Source organism: Phascolarctos cinereus, unplaced genomic scaffold, assembly GCF_003287225.1.
Source record: "Phascolarctos cinereus isolate Bilbo 61053 unplaced genomic scaffold, phaCin_HiC Scaffold_726;HRSCAF=1367, whole genome shotgun sequence".
NCBI lineage: Eukaryota > Metazoa > Chordata > Mammalia > Diprotodontia > Phascolarctidae > Phascolarctos > Phascolarctos cinereus.
In genome coordinates, this window is record NW_027556098.1 from 120189423 (window position 1) to 120203529 (window position 14107).

At 37.2% G+C, this 14107-nt stretch overlaps 1 protein-coding gene across 2 annotated transcripts in view; it reads right to left on the reverse strand.

Annotated features, from left to right (window-relative positions):
• Window positions 1-14107, reverse strand: part of UBXN7 (UBX domain protein 7) — a 59169-nt gene that overhangs the window by 10919 nt on the left and 34143 nt on the right. The window contains exons 4-11 of one of the 2 annotated variants that reach the window (XM_078146756.1): window positions 12819-12884; window positions 10645-10757; window positions 9300-9446; window positions 8119-8209; window positions 5596-5723; window positions 3549-3945; window positions 3366-3445; window positions 929-974 (exon numbers count right to left, since the gene is read on the reverse strand). In XM_078146756.1, the coding sequence (XP_078002882.1) occupies window positions 939-974; window positions 3366-3445; window positions 3549-3945; window positions 5596-5723; window positions 8119-8209; window positions 9300-9446; window positions 10645-10757; window positions 12819-12884 (1058 nt within the window). In that variant the 3' untranslated portion in view covers window positions 929-938. The remainder of the gene's footprint in view (window positions 1-928; window positions 975-3365; window positions 3446-3548; window positions 3946-5595; window positions 5724-8118; window positions 8210-9299; window positions 9447-10644; window positions 10758-12818; window positions 12885-14107) is intronic. The other variant, XM_020986042.2, reaches the window with a different exon arrangement.

The following is a 14107-nucleotide window of genomic DNA, read 5'->3' on the forward strand; positions in this document are numbered from 1 at the left end:
AAAGTATTCCAAGTGCCAAAACTTTGAGAAATAATTTAACCCTCTTTTCAAAATAAAAAATGAAAGCCAGAGTAAAGGAACTCTGTTTCAAACAGCTCTTCATGAGTCAGCCATCTTTATGAGTATTAATTACCATTCTGTATTATAATACAAACAATGATTTTACTAGCACTGAGGTATGTAAGGGTACTTGCCCCTAAAGCAAATAACCCTATTCTGCTATGCTTTAAATTGGTGCATATTTTAAAAATATTTTTTGTTCCCCTCTCGTCTGCCTATAATTTCTTGCTGCTGTCAGTACACCCCTTTCTAATAGTCCCTCCCCCTTCAAAAAACAGTGCTTCTAATTATGTATTAGCTACTTAGCCCTATTATTATTCTCTAGGGCAGATATACCAAGTGTGTTAAAGTTACACTGAGGTACCTTAAGAGATGAGAGTCAATGCAAATTCATTTCTGACAGGAACTTCCTAGGATTTATACTTATATCTGAAGGTGAAAAAAATCAGTCAGATGACCTCTTGACCAATCTACATATCAGATTACAGTAAACTATGATTACCTTAGATAAACTAGATAAAAATATTCTTTGGATAATTACCACCTCAGTTCCATCTGCCTCAGTGGTTCCTCTATTAACCATAGCTATAGCATAAAAGAAGAGCTGACCTTTAACAAAAAGCTAAATCCTGAGACTAATGACCATGTTCTTTTCTAACAAACAATGGCATCTCGAGATTGTTTTAAAAGGTATACTGGAAAACTAACACAATGAAAGCATACTGAATTAAGATTCTAGGAGGTAATGAAGCATAGTAGAAAACAAAGACACACGTTGTGGGGATGGATCTACCATATACTAGCTGATCTTGGCCAGGTCACCAGCCACCTCTTTGAGTTTCAATAAAAATAAGAGGATATTACTTACCCTTTCTATCTCACAGGGTTGTTGTGAAGGCTGAATGAGAATGTATCTGAAAACCATCAAGTTATAGTAACATAAGGTATTATATAGAATCTGAGATTAATAGCTGATGCCAAGGAGTCCAGTGAGCTCCCAGAACAGATTCCCAATTTTATTATGAAGAAAAGCTGTTTCATTTCTCAATGAAATGATTGGGGTTAGGGATACAAAGACAAAAACAGTCCTGGCCCTCCAGGAGTCTCCCTTACTGAAGACAGTAAATTTAAGACTTCTGCTCAGTTTTCTCTCCTTTCCACCACTTCAAGGACTACTATGATGATGCAATAATAAAATAACACATTTCAAAAAGTAGGAACAAGTGGTGATTTTAATATTAAAGACTGTGGGTTACAACTTTGGATGAACTATCTCAAAACCCAAACTAAAGTATGATGAGGAAACCAAAGGGAAGATTATGAGATTTTAAACTACTTGCTCTTCTTCAGTAGCAATTAATAATAGTTTATATTTATGTAATACTTTATAAAGTGCTTTTACATACATTCTCTCATTTGATCCCCACAACCACCTTTTGAGGTAGGTTCTGCTAATATCATTATCTGCATTTTCAGAGGTTAAGTCCCTTACTCAACAACACAAGAAATTCTTGTGCCACTCTAGGGGTCTGACTCTTCCCCTGATGTCACTGCCACTTGTGCCATCCTCTTCTGGGTCTATTGTGACAGAACCACTTTCTTCTGTGGCTGTCTTTGTGCTAAACACTTTGTTTATGTCCCTGCTCTAACTCTAAGACAAACAAATTGTCTGGGCTTCAACATTAGCTGATAAATCTCAATGACACACCTCAAAGCCTTCATTCTGGATAGGAAAACTCTCTGGGCCAACTCCAGTTCTACCACCTGACAATATTACCTAGTAAGAAGAAGGGTCACAGGAAGGGTGCCTACTGAGATGCCTGGCGCCTCCACCACCATAACACAGCTACAGTACTCTAACAGCCCTGAGGTCCTGATGAATCAGGAAAGGTCCCTAGTTTCTACTGCAGACCTCAGGAGTGGCCTTGTCTTTAAGAGCCACCAAAATAAAACTGGAGGGCTCTTAAAGACACAATACAATCCATCAAAGCTCCTGAAACGGGGATGGGTAGGGCTATATCCATACCCAACAAAATCTGAGTTTCAATGTGCTTTCATTAAGGAAATTGAAAGGAACCATCTATTCCACTTTGGTTTTCCTACATATCAGAGTTGGGGCCAGGTAAAGAATGGTGCTAAGCTCTAAAAGGCTTCTCAGGATTTTGACAATCATGACAATAGGATTATATGACAGTAATGGTTAAAAAAAAGGGGGGGCATGCCAGCAGAAGGGCCATGGCAATGTTAAACTCTAATTTGAATTTTTTTTTTAATTATTTTTAGGCAGTTGGGGTTAAGTGACTTGCCAAGAGTCACACAGCTAGTTAAGTGTCAAGTATTTGGTCTGAGGCCAGATTTGAACCAGGTCCTCCTGACTTCAGGGCCAGTGTTCTATCCACTGTGCCACCTAGCTGCCCAGCAATGTTATAATCTAAGAATGGAAGAGAATAACACCAGTGGCAGACACCAGAAAATACCCCAAATTGTAAAATAAAAGTCACTGGAAATGCAACCTTTGACAAATCAGGATATTATAGCACCTAAAATTAATGTCTAAGGAACTAAAACCTATATAATTTCCACTACCTTTTGTAAAATATATTTTAGGAAATATGTAAATCTTTAAAATTCCTTGCTAATAAGAAGTCTCCATTTAAGAAGAACCATATTGATGAGCTAAAAGCAACTAAGCTTCCATGTTCCTTAAACTCATCATTTTGATTAAGTAATTTTGGTGAAAACCATACTTCAATTTTAAATTTCCTATCTAAAATCTTTTCTGAGGTTTTGATGGGGGAAAGAGATTTGATAAGAGGTCACTTAGTTATGTGCTGAAAAAAGAAAAGTGAACAGAAAGAATGGCCTTCTCTAACTAACTTTAGATTTCAAAATACACAAAGAAGAAAATAATCTCAGCTCCTCTAGTACAGAAAGAAAACCTAGATCTGTTTCTAAAACTAGCCTGTTTTTCCCCCATATGAAATTAAATGAGTGACTTAGGGTTCACTTTTATAAAATCTAATGTTAACAAGGCCTTCTTTGCCTTGGCTCCTTTACAGATCAGAAAATGGCACACTTCAGACGATTTGCCAGTCATTCAGCAAATCAAGGGGAATGCCACTGTTAGGATTTGCCACTTCTGCTTTCAGTTGATAGGCAAGACTGCCTCAAGTGCCTAGAACAGTACTATGAACATACATCATTTATTGTTGCTTCTGATTGTTTCAAAGGAGCATCAAAGAACTGCTCTTCTAATTAGATAACTTCTCTGCCTCATGTAAAATATTCTAGTTAATTCTACTTACTAGAAGTTTAGCTTGTTCTGGAAGAGTGATCTGTTCCCTCTTTCCATCTGGATACCTCAACATCAGCTGTGCTTTTGGTCCTAAATAAATAAAAGATATGACAATACAAAGGGAACATAGTAAGATATGAAGACAAATGGTTTAGCATAATGTTCATGTTTTAAGAAACTAAAGTTAACTCACCATTCATTTCCAGCCCTTCTGAAAGCCCATCTGACTTCTCGGGTAACACCTCCAATATTTCAGAATCCATGCCTGACAGTGCTTGGTGGTTTGTTGCAGTTCCAGGCTCAGTCCTAGCTGAGGGCTCAGTCTGAGGCCTCCGGCTCTCCTCTTTCCTATGCAATAAGTCTTTGTGGGGAGATTTCCTAGATTTGGCAGGATTATTCTCTACCTCCTCTTCCTCATCAGAACCACAAACTGATATGAATTCCTCACTTCCAGAAAAAAGTTCAGATTCAGACTCTTCATCTGAGCGGCTGTCCTGTTTTGCCTGTGTAGAATCAAAATGTGTCTCTTGCAAGGAGGCTCTGATAGCAGCTTCTAGCTGGCTGTCTTCACTTGCATCTATAAGGCTCTCCTGCCAGGTGCAGATGAGACATAAGTGAGGGGAAAAACACAATTAATAAACCCTAAAACAGCCAATCAAATTAAAAAGAACATGAAAAATGCAGCAGCCAAGATGTCAAGAATAATATTTTAACCTGGAAAAACTTTATATGGTCTGATGCTGAGTGAAGTGAGCAAAACCAAGAGAACATTGTACACAATAACAGCCATGTTGTGCGATGACTAACATTGATAAACTTAACCCTTCTCAGCAATACAAGGATCTAAGACACCTCCAGAGGCCTCATGATGGAAAATGCTATCCATATCCAAAGAAAGAACTATGGAAGTTGAATTGCTATCTTTTGTTTTTCTCTTCTGTTGAGTTTTGTCTCCACTTTCTGATGGTTCCTCCTATTGGTTCTAATTCTTACAACATCACTAATGTGAAAATATGTTCAATAAGAATGTACATATATAGCCTATATCAGATTGTGCACCATCTTGGGGAGGGTGGTGGGGAGGAAGGGGGAGAAAAATTTTAAACTCAAAAGCATATGGAAGTGATTGTTGATAAATCAAAATAAATTAATTTAAAAAAAAAGAATAATATTTTACTCTAAAGCAAGAGGACAACAACCTTTGCCTACCTCCTTGGAATGAGCTCCAACCAAAAGAACATTTTCATTTCCCATTCTAGTGTCCCGCCCTGCCCCCCTCTCCGCCCCCAACCAGTAGGAGGACTGTTGCGGGTAAATGTTACAGATTTTGGCAGATGAGGAACATTTAGTTACTGCCTCAACTGTTGATATTAGCAAGTCATTCTGTGAATTTTTTACAGATTAGTAAAAAGTTTAATATTCTAAAACAAGACAACGAAATCCTCTACTTAAATGCCAAATTGAATTCCTCAAGCACACTTAAACTTATAGAATTGTTATAACTCTGTCCTACAATTTCTTGTAGCTATTGATTAGTCAAGGTAGGAATGACAATTTCCTACTATTTTGTACCTTCCTCCATGATTTCACAAGCCTAAAAATACTACTTTTTGGGTTAATTATCCAACAAAACTTTTAACAATTTGGTATGTTAAGGTGATCAGGAGAGCCATCTAGTCCCAAAACTTGGACAAATAGGAGTCACATTATATTACCTCAGATTGGATTTCCAATTTTTCTTCTAAAGCCTTATAATTGAAAGGGATATGATTTATACATTCCTCACTACTGTTCTCTTTAATTCCCACCCCCATCTCTTTGATTTTTTAAGAAGGTATTTGGGTTTTGAAGAGAATAACGAACTTCCAACAAGTCTCGTCCCAATAAATATTTATATTTGGATCATCAGAAATGTAGGCTACTAAAGTTTTGATAGTGATGATGACAAAGTCTTACTATATGTATGAGTGAAATTTTGCTCAAAAAGAATAGAAAACAAACCACAAAACAGAATGGAGGAAAAAGACTGATATCAGCTGTGATCTTTTCCTAAGACTCACAAAGTTTCTTGCTGACAAGGTGAGAAATTTTTTTAGAAGATGAAATCACTAATAAAGCATTGGTTTGATAGACCATAATTTCATCTATGGCAGTGCTTACATATAATTAATACAATACAATAAGCATCTTATATAAGATGTTAAGTTTGTGCTTAGAGTTCCCTGAACCCTTATACTTACAGAGCGGCCACATTTTTTGGGGGGAATGCTGGACAGTCCATCCAATTGACCATGCTCACCCAGGAATCCTGTCACTTGATCCAAGAAAGAAGTCACGTCTAGCTGGTGCCACTCCACTAGCTTCTGACCTGAAGAAGAAAAACTAAGATATGAAACAGCATTTATGTTCAACACTTTTCCATGTGAACAATCTTACAATATGAGGCCTTTGCAGAATATAAACTGATGCTGAAGAAAAATTTCTTTATCTTAATATAGCACCATCAAGTATTACAAAAGTATGAGGCAGTAATTACTATTACAACTGATCATACAGGCCACGGCAGAGAGATGCAGACACTGCATCAATAAAAATCCAGGTATCATGGCCTTTGGATAAGAAAAGACACAGCATCAGCTACCATTAGGTATATTAACTGATTGACCGCCACTACCATGCCAGATTCATTTACCTGCTACCATTTAGTCATCTGGAGCTGGAGACAAAAGACATCACCTTTCCTCCATTCATCTTTAGCCAGGTAAGTGGTCCCCAATGAGTCACACTGACTGAGCTGAGGAGGTGTTTATTCATTAATAGAACAAAGACCTACTTGGTTCAAAAATGATTCTTTTCCTTGGAAAAGGAGGAACTGACCTCCACTGACCTTCAGATAGGGCAGAGCTGTGAATGCAGAAAATAAGACATTTGCCTCTAATCTTCATGGGGAGGAACTGAAGAGCAAAGGAGTATGTCTGGAGGTCCATATTACCTGCCTAGAGTTTCAAGACACAGGTCTTTTGCTCTCTTTTCTGGATCTTTTGTTCTTACTGCTCTTGCATTCTAGCAGGCCAAGTGAGCCAAGCTATTTTTCCCTGTGTCTTCTCTTTTTTGTCTTCTGGAGGATGGACCAAGTATTTCGGTGTCTCAATTCTCTGAGGGTTGTAGCAGAGAGAAGGCTGCTCTTCTAGTGGGCATATCAAGAAGCAGGCAGGGATTTTTCTCTCTCAGTTGAAGTTGAAAACTCTGTGTGGCCTCATGTCAAGGGAGGCTCAGTGGGGTCCAGGAAAGGTACTCATTGCCATCTTCCTTTCAAAAGGAATTATGAATTATGTATATGTAATGCTTTTAGAATTATTGTGAAGGATTTTATCTTCACATGAGCCATTTTTAAAAGATTTGACAATATAAACTGAATTAGGCATTTCACACCTGATAGTCATACAAGCGTGGTAGTCTGTGTTAAATACCTTTCTTGAGCAAAATTGTATTTATTTAGGCTAGTTAATCTAGCCACTGTCAGCAAAGACCCCAGGTGAAAAAGTACATGCTCTTCACAGATTTGGGATACGAATGCAGAAATAATAGTTTCTGACAGAGGAATGCAGGTAGTCAGATAACTAGTTCTGAAAATGGAGGAGTACCATTAACATAAGATAATATGTCACACATAGAGGACCTATGCAAATGTTTCTAGTAATAAACTTAAAGGTTCATTCTTAGATTACTGCAACTAATAAAACTTGTAAGCAGGACATGCAATATGGCTTCTAACCCCACTAGATTCAAACTGCTCTCTCAAAGGCCACTGTTTACCCCTCTATGGCTAAATCTGAAAGGTTTTTCTCAGCCCTACTCCCCTATCAGCACATTCTCCTTATTTTCTCTTCTCCAGTTTCTATGACACTGCTCTTTCTTGGCTCTTCTAACTTGTTCCTCCTCTTGACACCCAAGTATGACCTCTGTCCTAGTCCTTCTCTATGCATACTGTCCCCCTAGTCCCATGGACTCACATGATACCACTATTTGGTACCTTCCTAAACCTTTAAGGTACTAATACCTCTCCTAAACTCCAGTCTTATCTGTCAAGCTGTCTAGAAGGACCCTCTACTTGGATGTTCTACCAGGACCAGCCTAAGTACCGTCTAACACTGAAATGATCTTCCTTTTAATGTTTCCATTTCTGCTAAGGATACCTTTCTTTACCCTCATCCTCAGTCACTCAGACTTAAAACCTTGGGGGTCATCTCTGATCCCTTCTCTTTTCTCCTCCCCCAACATCATCCAATCAAATGTCAACTCCTATCTCTTCACATCTCTCCCATCTACCCCCTTTCCCCACTCATATAACCATTACTTCACTACAATTTAATTCCTTATCACTTCCTGTCCAGACTATCACAAGCTTCTTGATGCCTTTAAGAATCCTTCCCAAACTTTCAGCTACCTAACAAGTTAGTATTCTCTCCATTCTCAGCAATGTCTAAAACTTTCTAGCACTTTCTCTGGAGTTCTCTTTTGTACCATCACTACCTGTTTTACATTATGCCTGAATACAAGGCATATCCTTTTCCCAGTCCCCAGCCCACTCCCACCACCCTCTGCAGAATATCAGCCATTTAAGGACAAGAACTATGTCCATTTTAATCTTGATTTCTGAGTACTGAGCACAGTATCTTGCGTGTAATAAATGTAATTACATACAAAGCGTGTAATAAATGCTTGTTGCCCTGAAAGACTTGATAAATTTATGCTTATCTTACCTGTCCTTGGATCCAAGATGGAGACGTAGGGAAAATCCCCTAATTTGTAAAACTGTATGTATCTCTGTCCTTCCTCACTGTCATGATATACCTGTCAAACCATAAGACATGAAATAGCTAACTAATATCAAACACAAATTACCAACTGCTACTTTGACATACAATGAAAATCAGCAATTCTCAAAAAGAAAAGAAAATAGGGATAAGGTTTTAGAATTGAAAAATTCAAGACACTCACAACCAAAATGGGCAGAGATATGGGGAGGATGCTTATAAGCAGCACTAAGATAGACCTTTAAATTAACATTTACATAACATAACATAAAGGTTACAGAACCTTCATACGATTTATTTAAAATCAATTAAGGAATTATAAAGCTGGAAAGGACCTTGCTTTAAAGCAGTGGCATCCAACTCAGATTCCTGCAGTCCACGTACTGATATATAAAACCATAAATTAACATTGTTGCTATTTAATCATGTCCAACTCTGTGACCCCTTTCTGTGGTTTTGGCAGAGATAACTGGAGTGTTTGCCATTTTCTTCGCCAGTTCATTTTACAGATGAGGAAACTGAGGTAAACAAGATTTAAGTGACTAGCCTAGGATCACAGAGCTAATAAGTGGCTGAGGCTGGACTGGAACTCAGGTTTTCCTGACTCAAGGCCAATACTCTATCCACTGGCACCAACCTAGCTGTGCCATTAACATTATCTATGACATATTTTTATATTTATTTTGTTAAACATTTTTGAATTATATTTTATTCTGGTTCTGGCTGCCCTTAGGAGTAGGGCCCCTGTGGCCAGTGACTCTTGAGTTAGGCCCCTCTGATCCTGTGTTTTACATATGAGAACTATGAGGATCAGAAAGGTTAAATGATTTGTGCAGGCCACAAAGGTACTAAGAGAGATGGGACTAGAATTACAGTTCTCCTGATTCTTAGTCTAGTGTTCTTTTTGCCAAGAGAGTAAGGTAATTTTGGTGAATGACTGAGTATACCTTATTTCTCTCTTTCCCTGCCCCACTCATAGGCTTTATTCAGCTATCATGGTATTTCAGCCATGGTAGCAGGGTTGGTTTTAATTTATAAAACGAAATTCACAATCAATTTCTGCCACTTCCCTTCCCCTGTAACTCAAGAAAGGAGCTTTCCTAACTCTTCTTGAGCCTCATTCCCACCTGCCAGAAAATGAAGTGTTCCCGGATAATGTTCTTCACAGCTTCATTGCTCCAGACATCCCGATTGAGGCACTGGCAAGCAAAGTCCTGCACATTCTGGATGTTGATCATGAGCCACTTGTTCTGCATCTGACCACACTCTTTGGCCTGTGGAGGAGAGAGTTCCACACTGTGGATTAGAAATGGAATTCAAACAATGTCTGTAATGGCAGCAGCAGGATATTTTGGCACCCGGGGCTTGTTGAGTACCTCCCAGTATTCCCAATCAGAATGGCATCTAATGAGACTTTTTTCAAGAACCACACTCAGGTGAAGGAGAATTTAAGGAGTCTATTTTTAATAATCTGAGTATAACTTATGCATGACTCTAAAACGATGACATTTGTTCGTGCACAGTGTAATGTGTAAATGCCCCAGTAATGAAGTTTTTTTCTCTTATTTACCCATTTATTATGAGCACCAATCTCAGAGCAAGGACAGATTTAGGAAAGGCAAAGAGAGGTAAGGAAAAGGCTCTTAGAAATCTTGGTCTCGGGCACCAATGGCACACAAGCAGAAGTTAGGAGAACACTGAACACATTCCTCTTCAAACCATCTGCTGGCAAATGAGGGAAAAAAAGTCCAGGATGGTAAAGGGCCTCCAAATCATGAACAGATCATAAGATAGCATCATATGAGGACCAGGTGAAGAAACTAGGGATGTTTAGTCTGGAAATTAGAAGATATAAGGGAGAAATAATAGTTGGGTTCAGGTATTTGATAATATTTAAACCTTTTCTGAAAAGAGACTAAGGCTTGATTCATGGAAAAATCTAAGAAACCAGAGCTATTTAAAAGTGGAATGGGATACTTGAGGTAGTAAAAGGTTCTCTCCTCACAAGAGGTCTTCAAGTAAAGACTGGGTTGACCAAGCACAGTTCAGATATGTTGCAGAAGGAATTCTTACTTAGGTAGAGATTTGACTGAGTTTCCTTCCAATTCCAAGATTGCTTTTTTTCACTGGAGAAGAAAGGTGAAGCTACTAGAGAAAATGAGCTTTGGGAACTACCTATCTATGGGTACTACTATCTATTTACTATCTATGGCTTGCATCCCTTATTACCCTATCTCCTGAGAATGAAGTTTTTCACATAAATGTTGGCCTTCAAAAGAATTTGAATATATCACCTAATAATAATGATCACTGACAATACTAGCTTCCAAGAATGTTAATAAAATAATGTGTACTCCAAAAAAAGCAGCATTGCCCAATTCAGCAGATAAAAGCATTAAGAAAAAAATACTCAAAATTTTCTTCACTGTTCTTCTGGGTCATTTTGTTAAAACTTGGAATCTAAAAACTTACAGTTTCAAAGCTGCCTTTATGCATTAGATCAATAGGTGGTCGGAAGAGATCTGCAAGGGTAGTGAGCTTCTTATCTATTGCTCCTCCATTTCTCAACTCCTGCTCCTGTCGAACTGAAGAGACACAGAAATCAAATTTAGTGAAATAGGAAACAGCATTTTTTAGTCTTTCCAATTACATTTTTTAGACAAAAGTTGATGTACTAATTAAGATGATCACATAATTATAATGTACCACATTTTCAAAAGGAGATAGATATATAAAGAACTGCTCTCAATGAAACAAGTAGATTAAAAAAACAAAGGAACTACTGTCCTATAACTGAGTGAAGAAATGAAACCAGATGTTAGCTAAATGTACTGTCAAAACAAAACATTATTTTTAATTAAAAAACTGGCTTTAAAATTGTAGGGTAAAGAAACTGACCACAGACAATGTACCATTCCTTCCACCCCTCTGCCCTCTTTTCCCTTGCTATTTAGTCATCTCCTAAAGAGATGCTGGCTCCCAAATCCTCAGAAGTCCCAAGCTGATAGCAGGTGTATAGCTGATGTCCCTGTCATCCCTGACTGTACTTCAAATCTGGGGACTCTAGCAATAGAAGGTATGAGATAAAGAGTCCCTTTTGTCACTGTCTCCTAGAAGGATATAAAATCCTCCAGTTACTCTGAATGAGTAACTAGCAGGACAGAGCATGGTCAAAAGGTTCCAAATGAATTCTCCAACCATAGTTATTCTTACCCTGAGGTCCCTCGGGCTGTGGCACTGCCCTGCTCCTTCTAAAAGTATATGGACTTAGGCACTTATCCCACAGAAAAGTCAGTCCTGACAACAGTTTGTCATTGTTAGAAAAAAAGGAAGAAAAGGAAAATCATATCTCTTGAAATAAAAGCCACTCTCTAGCTGAAAGAAGCCAAGGGAACTAAGCAGCCTTCTGACAAGACTGACAATACTAGAATAGAAAGCACTGTATTATCATGCTGAACTACATCAACTCTTTATTTTTCAGTTCCTAAATATCTCATCTATTGATCAGACCTTGCACATCTCTCTTCCTCCCTGTCTCTCTCAATGCTATTAGGCCTTTGTAGCCTAATGACTTAAAAATTTAAGCATTTGATCTCTTAACGATGATTAAAAAAAAATTTAACAGGTCTGACCACATACCAGCCACTTTCAGATAGAAGAAAATCACTAAGCAATTCCATTGTCTTAAATATTTAAAAGGATATCATTTTTTTTCCATTTTAAGGAAAAAACACAATACAAAAAAAATCTGAAAACTTTCCCATAGATTTAATAGGGAAAAGACTAAGCTCCTGTTCTGACATTTTATAAAAGCAATTTGCAAATCAAGGATACTCTTGAGTATTTACTGGTAAGCCGACTAATAAAATCTGAGGCTACAACTCTCTGGGAAAAACTCCCTGTTTATTTAGTGCAAGGATTCTTAACTGTTCTTTGTGTTACAGACCCTTTGGCAGTCTGGTGAAGCCTATGGACCCCTCCTAAGAAAAATGATTTTAAATGCATAAAATACACAGGATTTACAAAGGAAACAAATTATATTGAAATAAAGATGTAGTTTCTCCCATTCAAATTCACAGATACCCACTCCCAAAACCTATTATCTATGAACCCAATTTCTACCAATGACAAACTGTTGTCAGGACTGACTTTTCTGTGGGATAAGTGCCTTAGTCCATATACTTTTAGAAGGAGCAGGACAGTGCCACAGCCCGAGGGACCTCAGGGTAAGAATAACTATGGTTGGAGAATTCATTTGGAGCCCAAGCTAAAAATCCCTTGTTTTTATTAAGTGGTAATGAACCTTTAATTAAAGAACTATTTTATGATGCTTCCATAATTAACAGTAATGATAATTTACATTTATATGGCACTTTAAAATCTACCAAATTTTTAATATATATTATTTATCTCATTTGAACCTTAAAACTTGTTGAGGTAGAAGTATAGGTATTGTTATCCCAATTTTACAGCTAGGAAAACTGAGACACAGAGGTTAAGTCCATGGGGAACTATTATCTAAGAAGCCAGGTCTACCTGACTTGGAATCTAGTACTCTATCCATCATACTATTTAGGCTATCTAGAGAGCAATGATTGCTAGTGAACAGGACAAAGGTAAGAAAAAAAAGTTCCACAGATACCTACTAGTTTCAGTCTGAAAATCTCGAAAACCATCAAATATTGAACGAGCAGGCCGCCGTCTTTTAGGAGCTACGGGGAAAAAAGAAGTAAATACTTAGCATCTGAATTTTTCATGAAATTAAATGCTAAAACTGTTTGATCTATAATTTTCTCATATCAATACACTCAACTATGACATGTTTGATAAATTATATCAGGAAAAAGATCTGTTAGTTTTGAGTCACAACCACAGAATTTCAGTGTCGAAAAGCAATCTCAGAAATCATCTAGTCCAACTCTTAATTAAAAAGGAATCTGACACACAACATATCTGACAAAAAAAGATCAGAATAGGACAAACATTGGCAGAAATTAGGCTTAGAAAAACATCTTACATCATATTCCACAAAAAATTCAAAAGAGATACCTGACCATCAACCCAAGGAAATTACCAGAGAAGCAAATCACATAACTACCACAGATATGGAGAGCAGATGGATTCTTACCAAGTAAAAGATAGAGGCAATTACAAAAGATAAAATGATCACTTTGATTACATGAAATTGATAAACTTTTGCACAAACCAAATTAATGTATCTAGAATAAGAAGCGGTCAACTGGAGGAAAAATCTTTTTTGCCCCATTTAATAGCATTTTATTTTTTCCAATTACATGCAAAGTTAGTTTTTTTTTTAACTTAATAGATGTTTACTGAATTGAATTGTTGAATCCATAAATTTATTAAGCATTCTGTGTATGGTTCTACCCAAGTCAACATTAAAAATGTTATTAAGATAAAAGGACCAAGGACAGATCTCTGAAATACTACTACAGAATTCCCTCCAGGGTGATGTGGACTCATTAATCAACATTCTTTGTTTACAATTGGTCAACCAGTTCCAAAACCACCTAAATACATATCTGTCCATTTTGTTCACAATGATATTGGAGAGATTTTATTAAATTCCCTCCTAAAGTGAAAGTATAATATGCTCATCACATTCCCTTAATATGATAGTCAAGTAATCCTGTCAAAAAAGTAAAGGAGATTACAAAAGTTAGTTTTCAACATTCACTTTTACATGATTGAGTTCCAAATTTTTTTCTCCCTTTCTCCCCTCCCCTCTCTCCAAAACAGTATGCAATCTGATAGAGGCTATACATGTACCATCATATTATATATATTTCCAGATTAGTCATGCTATGAAAGAATCAGAACAAAAGGGAAAAACCAAAAAAAGAGAAAGAAAATAGTATGCTTTGATCTACATTCAGACTCCATAGTTCTTTCATCATGAGTCCCTTGGAATTGT